The sequence below is a fragment of the Pimephales promelas genome, chromosome 25 (genome assembly GCF_988280905.1).
Source record: "Pimephales promelas chromosome 25, fPimPro1.hap1.1, whole genome shotgun sequence".
Taxonomy (NCBI): domain Eukaryota; kingdom Metazoa; phylum Chordata; class Actinopteri; order Cypriniformes; family Leuciscidae; genus Pimephales; species Pimephales promelas.
This window is the reverse complement of record NC_142793.1, coordinates 2012501-2019961: the sequence shown is the minus strand read 5'-3', so window position 1 is coordinate 2019961 and position 7461 is coordinate 2012501. Positions and strand designations below refer to the sequence as shown.

At 45.4% G+C, this 7461-nt stretch overlaps 1 protein-coding gene across 1 annotated transcript in view; it reads right to left on the bottom strand.

The window, feature by feature from the left end:
- Positions 1 to 232: 232 nt before the first annotated feature.
- ankrd27 (ankyrin repeat domain 27 (VPS9 domain)) overlaps positions 233 to 7461 on the bottom strand; it is a 43199-nt gene continuing 35970 nt past the window's right edge. Inside the window, exons 26-29 of the mRNA XM_039656678.2 lie at positions 6613 to 6709; positions 6414 to 6492; positions 5550 to 5598; positions 233 to 2687 (exon numbers count right to left, since the gene is read on the bottom strand). Of these exons, the coding sequence (XP_039512612.2) occupies positions 1455 to 2687; positions 5550 to 5598; positions 6414 to 6492; positions 6613 to 6709 (1458 nt within the window). The 3' untranslated portion in view covers positions 233 to 1454. The remainder of the gene's footprint in view (positions 2688 to 5549; positions 5599 to 6413; positions 6493 to 6612; positions 6710 to 7461) is intronic.

Sequence of the window (7461 nt, the reverse complement as noted above, 5' to 3'; positions counted from 1 at the left end):
ATGTGTTACACTGCATGGCTATTTGTGTAGGTAGATCCTGTCGACGTCACCAATTAATTAGCAATATTCTTCATTTCTAATATGGATTTATTACATTACTTTGGCACAAATTAAATAAGGCACATTTACTGCATTGTTACAGAAAAAAAACTGAAATGGAATACAAAAATAATTGCTCTCTAACTCATCAGATTCCCACAAAAAACCTTACATTCAAAGATGTTTGATCACATCACAAGCCAGCTATTTTCATTACATCGTCAATTTGTGTGAAGATATTTAATTACTTTCTGTCCAGCATTAAATCTAAACCTTCGAACATACACACACACACACACACACACACACACTCTTGCAGTAGAAAATGCACTTACACCTGCCACTCAAAATGTGTTGTTAGTAAACTGCAAAGTCATATTGGTAAACCAACCAAACAAACACAGTAACCTTGCCAGGGAATAAAGTGCATGATTTAAATAGAGCCGTGGTCCATAACACTGACCCCTGCTGAACCTAGATCACATTTATCCCGCAGGAATTCTTCACTCCTTCACAAATGCAACATTTTCACCTTGTAATCAGAAGAAAAAATAAATAACCAAATACAATTCATCTGCATTATTATTAAAGGTGATTCATCAGCTTTATTATCAGTGTAATTAACTGCTAGATTTGAGGGACAGTTTAAAATGGAGATTCATCCCGTAAAAGACCAATGGAATTAATCAAAACAGAAAAATAATATTTGGAAGACATTAAAAGAAAATAAAAATGAGGGGACAAAAACACACTATTAACTACCTATTAGAAGTAGAGCATGTTTAGCAAATGTAAATATGATTAATGAAACGAAACACTTCAGTTTTGTAAAGAAAAACTAAAATCTTGCTACATGATATTATCCCTTTTCATAATGTGACATTGTGAAAGAAAATTAGGTGCTTGTTTAAATAATAATAATAATAAAAAAAACCCTGCACACTCTTTCAGTACAGGTTCTTCTAAATGTCTCCCTTTAACCTACGTTATAAAATAAGAACGTTTCTTCACACATCTGAAATACTCACTAAAGCTGGTTTCTGTCTGATCCTTTTCATTGCTGTGTCTGTCATTTCACCCATCAGTGTTGACATATGCAAACTATTTCTTATATTTTGTGATTTAAGAGCGACATTTGGAAGTGCAATTAAAAAAAAGCAACTTCCTCTTCTTGCTGCGGAGAACTCTAGTTTCCACTTAAAACCTCTAAAACTGTTTTTTTACCATCTCATAAACCAAAGGCATGAGGAAATATGTTCAGCTTGGAAACAGTCCTTGCATATTCAGGTCAATTAAGCTACTTCAACAAAACAGTAAAGACCAGGACGGGGAGGCGGAACAGATTTACTATGAGAGGGTTATATTTAGTCTATTAAGCAGGAGTTGTTTGAAGAAAACATTGGACATCAGGTACATCACAACACAACACTGTCCATTTCTGTGACGGCGGTGTCCACATGGCTTCCCCCAGACTCCACATCCATGGCCAGCGGCTGCGGGTCGGCTGAGGGTGTGTGGAGCGAGGGCTGGGTCAGGTCCTGCGGGTCGGCTGAGGGTGTGTGGAGCGAGGGCTGGGTCAGGTCCTGCGGGTCGGCTGAGGGTGTGTGGAGCGAGGGCTGGGTCAGGTCCTGCGGGTCGGCTGAGGGTGTGTGGAGCGAGGGCTGGGTCAGGTCCTGCGGGTCGGCTGAGGGTGTGTGGAGCGAGGGCTGGGTAAGGTCCTGCGGGTCGGCTGAGGGTGTGTGGAGCGAGGGCTGGGTAAGGTCCTGCGGGTCGGCTGAGGGTGTGTGGAGCGAGGGCTGGGTCAGGTCCTGCGGGTCGGCTGAGGGTGTGTGGAGCGAGGGCTGGGTCAGGTCCTGCGGGTCGGCTGAGGGTGTTTGGAGCGAGGGCTGGGTCAGGTCCTGCGGGTCGGCTGAGGGTGTGTGGAGCGAGGGCTGGGTCAGGTCCTGCGGGTCGGCTGAGGGTGTGTGGAGCGAGGGCTGGGTAAGGTCCTGCGGGTCGGCTGAGGGTGTGTGGAGCGAGGGCTGGGTAAGGTCCTGCGGGTCGGCTGAGGGTGTGTGGAGCGAGGGCTGGGTCAGGTCCTGCGGGTCGGCTGAGGGTGTGTGGAGCGAGGGCTGGGTAAGGTCCTGCGGGTCGGCTGAGGGTGTGTGGAGCGAGGGCTGGGTCAGGTCCTGCGGGTCGGCTGAGGGTGTGTGGAGCGAGAGCTGGGTCAGGTCCTGCGGGTCGGCTGAGGGTGTGTGGAGCGAGAGCTGGGTCAGGTCCTGCGGGTCGGCTGAGGGTGTGTGGAGCGAGGGCTGGGTCAGGTCCTGCGGGTCGGCTGAGGGTGTGTGGAGCGAGGGCTGGGTCAGGTCCTGCGGGTCGGCTGAGGGTGTGTGGAGCGAGAGCTGGGTCAGGTCCTGCGGGTCGGCTGAGGGTGTGTGGAGCGAGGGCTGGGTCAGGTCCTGCGGGTCGGCTGAGGGTGTGTGGAGCGAGGGCTGGGTCAGGTCCTGCGGGTCGGCTGAGGGTGTGTGGAGCGAGCGCTGGGTCAGGTCCTGGCTGATGGTGTGACAGCGGGTCAGGCTCCTGCTGTGGCTCTGGGGCGACTGCGGCCCACTGATGTCCAGCGTTTCTCCTCTCATCAGTCTCCGTCGGTCACTCGGACTGTCTGGAGTCTATGGACAATCGGTCAAACAGGAGTCATGTTAGCAAGTTATTATATTTAAACATGTTATTATATTTATTTTTTTAATTTCCATTAAAAAAAGACCAACAAAACCACACTATTTAAAGTGCCCCTATTAAGCTTTTTGGGATATTGCCTTTCATTTAGTGTGTAATGTAATATAAAGTAAAATATCTGTAAAGTGTCAAAGATCAAAATGCCGATAAATGTCTCTGAATAGAAATAATCGATTCTGAACTGAAACAAGTTGTCAGTAATTCCAGTCTCACTTCCTGCTAAATCTGCATAGGTTTGTAACAGATTTGCAGTTTATGGTCTTCATTGGGGAGCAAAATCCAAAAGGCCAAGGCCACTTTATCAGGATGCATTGTATCCTGGATCCATAAAATAACTGGCATTTTTAAAATAAATATTTGCTTGCCTCTATGGGAATTTAACCTAGGGGTGTCCTGACTTATGCACCCTGTATTTCTGTCAGCGAAAAGCGTCTTTGACCCTCAAACTTAGTTGTTCCTGAGACTGGAAGATATCGTCTCGGTTACATATGGTAACCCTCGTTCCCTGAGCGTAGGAACGGAGATGTAGGTCATGACTGATTGCAGAGGCTCAAAGGGGACATCCTGAAGTGCTCGAAGCACCAGGGAAAGGTCCCAAGAGGGTATGGAGGGTTTCCCTAAGAAACTTGACGACCAGGTCGTGCATACCCACTGTTTTGCCATCTATGTGGTTGTGATAAGCTGAAATAGCGGCAGCATGTACTTTGAGGGTGGAGGGAGACAGCCTTCGCTCCAATCCTTGCTGCAAGAAGGAAATCATTGACCCCATCGAACATCTTCAGGGGTCTACTCGGCGAGAAGAACACCACTCGACAAACAGGTTCCACTTCAGGATGTAAACACGTCTCGAGGACGGTGCCCGTGCTGAAGTGATGGTACCTCAGGGGGTAAGTCACCTAGAACCCTATAGGTGCAATAGGGTGCCCAGGAGTAAGAAGATCCTTCCTCAGAGGAATGGGCCAGGGAGGGACTGTCACAAGGAGCATGTGTTCTGGGAACCAAGTCCGGGTGGGCCAATAGGGAGTCCCCAGAAGGACCTGCTCCTTGTCCTTCCTAAGTTTGCACAGTGTCTGTGCACGCAGGCTCACTGGGGGAAATGCATATTTGCGGAGGCCCGTGGCCAGCTGTGTGCCAGTGCATCCATGCCGAGTGTCCCCTCGGTCAGGGAGTAAAATAGCAGGCAGTGAGGTGTCTCTGAGGAGGAGAAGGCAGCTGAGTTGCAAAATGCAACGAGACCACCTTGACGGTTGATGTACGCAACAGTCGCGTGCGGACCAGCACGTCCCTGCCCTGTAGCCGCCTTTTCAAGTGGCTCAGTGCGAGATGTAATGCTAGCAACCCAAGGTAATTGATCTGTCCACCTCCCTGACACTGCATGCCCATTGTACGTGGCACCCCAGCGCTGCTCTGTGAGGCGCTCTGTCTGTCCGACCAAATCCAAGTCTATACCGAGAAAAGAGATCCTCTGCAAAGGGGTGAGTTTGCTCTTTTCCCAGTTGTCCTGAAGACCCAACTGGCTGAGGTGCCTGAGCACGAGGTCCCTGGGTTTGCATAGCTGATCTCGAGTTTGTGCTAGTATGAGCCAGTCGTTGAGATAGTTGGGAACTCTCATGGGAACAAGGGCCTCCTCCGTGACTTTCGTGAAGACACAGGGGGACCAGGACAGCCTGAAGGGTAGGACCACAGGGAGGTGGAACACAGGGACATGGCTCGGGAGGCTCTCTTTGGGAGACGCCCATAGCGGAGTCTGCGTGTGCTGTGCAGCACTTAACTGGTTCCACAGGGCAGGAGGTGCAGGAGGCAGCTCGGTGGAGTTCTCAGACTGTACACTTCTGACTGCTGGCGATAGAAGAGGTGTGGATGTGCTTGATGGCCTCAGTCTGCTTCTGAACAGCTGAGAACTTCTGGGTAAAGTTCTCGACTGCGAAGAGGCTGGTCTGGGACACGGGGGAGTTAAGGAACCTGAGGTTGTCGGTCTCCCGCATGTCGGCCAGACACAGCCAGAGATGACGTTCCTGGACCACTAGTGTGGACATCGCATGACCCACTGACCATGTGGTAACCTTCGTCACACGAAGCGCGAGGTCAGTCGTGGCGCGAAGTTCCTGCTGTCACCAGGAAGAAGAGGTCCAGAAAGGCTTGTGAAGTTTCTCAAACAATGTAGAGACATCAAAGTGCTTGGCTCTGAAGTAAAAAGCTAGAGTGCAATCGCACCAGCTGCTCGTTATATACCCGCACTGCGAGGCTGCGCAGGTGCTGCAAATGATTGCATGACAATGTGTATTGGCTTGTTTAGTTTCACTCGAAGTAGATTGGCCTCTCTAGTGAGACTGGCCGAAAGGGAATGATAGATATGAGTAAGTTGAAAACTAACAATACTTGCATTTTAAAGTGCAATCCAGCATTGTCTCTCTCTTAAAAAAATAAAATAAATAAAAATAGTTATCGCTGGCGAGCAATGAATCGTGGGATAGGCTAGGCTGAGAAGGATCCACTCGTTGTGACGCATTCAGCATTGGAAAGATGTAGCCTCTGAATTGGGACTTTGAGAAAAGAGCTGATGCTGCAGAATATACAGTATTATGAGAAAATGTGTTTTTGGACCTTGGATGCATGTAAGTGTATTGTAGGACACTCGAAAATTAGGAGCCTTTAAAATAGCACAATAAGGAAGACCAAATCATTTTAAATTACATTTTATGATATAGATGAGTATGGCTGGGTGAATAATGATGATGATAATAGTAATAATAATTAGTAGGTAGAGAACCAAATGATTTTGTGCAGAAGAGTACCTGTGCAACTGCTGAGGCGGTTGCTGCTCGGTCACTCCTCTTCTGACTCCTGTCAAGAGCACAAGTTTCTCATAAACAGCTTGAAATCATATCGAGGAGAAGTCACTCTAGTCAGCAAGTGAATGATCACAATGGGGGATTGTTTTTTTTAAAGGTTTAAGATTACAGTTTTATTAAGCATGGACGCACTATATTGCTCAAAGGTGTCAGTAAAGACAATTAAAATGTTACAAAAGATTTATATTTCAAATAAATGCTGTTATTTTCACTTTTTATTCCTTAAATAATGCTTAAAAATATTAAAGAATGACATCTGAAGGATCACGTGACACTGAGTCACTGAAAATTCTGCTTTCTTCAGAAAAATAAATTACAATTAAATATTTCCAAATATAAAACGGGTCTTTTAAATTGTAATAATAGTTCACTGATTTGACTGCATTTCCTCCGAGGAGGCAAGGGAGGCAGTGCCTCCAAAAAAACTGGATGAGAAAATGATCCATATTTTCAAAAATAAAACAATGCAAATGCAAAAACGTGACCTTAAAAAAGGTATAAATAAATCATTTTTAAAAGAAAAACTGTCCAACAGTGACACCAACAGGTGGAGTTACAGCAGGAGTCCTCATCTCTCTCTTGCCTCCTCTGAGCCCATTGACTTATAACATTTTTAATGTAAAAATCCAAAACAGAATTACATTTTCTTTTTAATGTAATGTAAGGTAATATTTCACCAGGAAAATGTGACATTACATGTAACAAGAACATTAGATTTATACAAAAAAAATAAATAAATAAATAAATAAAGTGCAGATATCACAATGTTATATCAATAAACAAGCCATTAATGGACAGTAAACGTACCTTTGTTTAGTGTGATCTAAGTCTCGTCTGCCACTGTTGGGACTCTCACGTCGTTTCACTCTGTGATCTATTGAGTGTCCTGTTGGCGATGATGATGAGATGCTTTTTGAAAGCTGATAAAACTCTATATATGCCAAAAAAACACATCACAGCCTACTAGAGCATTTCTGGAGATGAAATAAAACTCTCGGATTCTTACCCACAATGCCCTCTAGTCCTCTGGAGTGTGGTTTGACCAGACGGAGATCCGGGACTTCAGCACAGGCTTTCCGCAGGAGTCTCTGAATCTCTGTGTTCTGTGGAAGCGTACAAGTACAGATGACACATCTACTTACCATGACACAGATTTGCATTTTGTGAAAGAAAGAAATATCTAAAATAGGGCTGTCAGTGTATAATAATAACAACAGGGTTGCAACTCTCAGCATGCAATCCAAGAAGTTTCTAAAAAGTGTGACTAACCTTAACCAACTTCGATGGTTGTAAGAAGACACTGGCAGTAATAGTCTAAAATAGTAATAGGCTTTTTCAAATAATACCTTTCCAATAATGTGTGATATAGCTGAACATTTGCAAGACTTTTACATTCACACACAAAGATCGAAGTGCAAAACCAAAAGAACAATCAGAAACAGTTTTATTGCCACACAAGGAATTATTCTTGGTACTGAAGTAGGGCTGGGCGATATATCGAGTTTGTACGATGTATCGTTATATTTTTTGAAACGATATGGAATGAGGCAATACCGTTTATATCGATACAGTAGTTTGATATGAGCACATCTGAAAAATAGCGGAGGTTGCAGTGTGAGCTGCTGCAGTGAAAGTAGCTAGGCTACGTAGTACAATTTGTCCTAAACATGACACAAGCTTATATTAATTGCGTCAAAATCACTTTGATATAGTTAACAAGTTTAAGGCAGCTTGCCGCCCTGTCAAATGCTCTGACAGACACTGTTGCTGACTGACAAGATATACTTGCGCGCTGTTTAATGCGTTTGAGATGTGGTGCTTTCCTCAGTGCTCAACTTACATTTCACAGGTATAT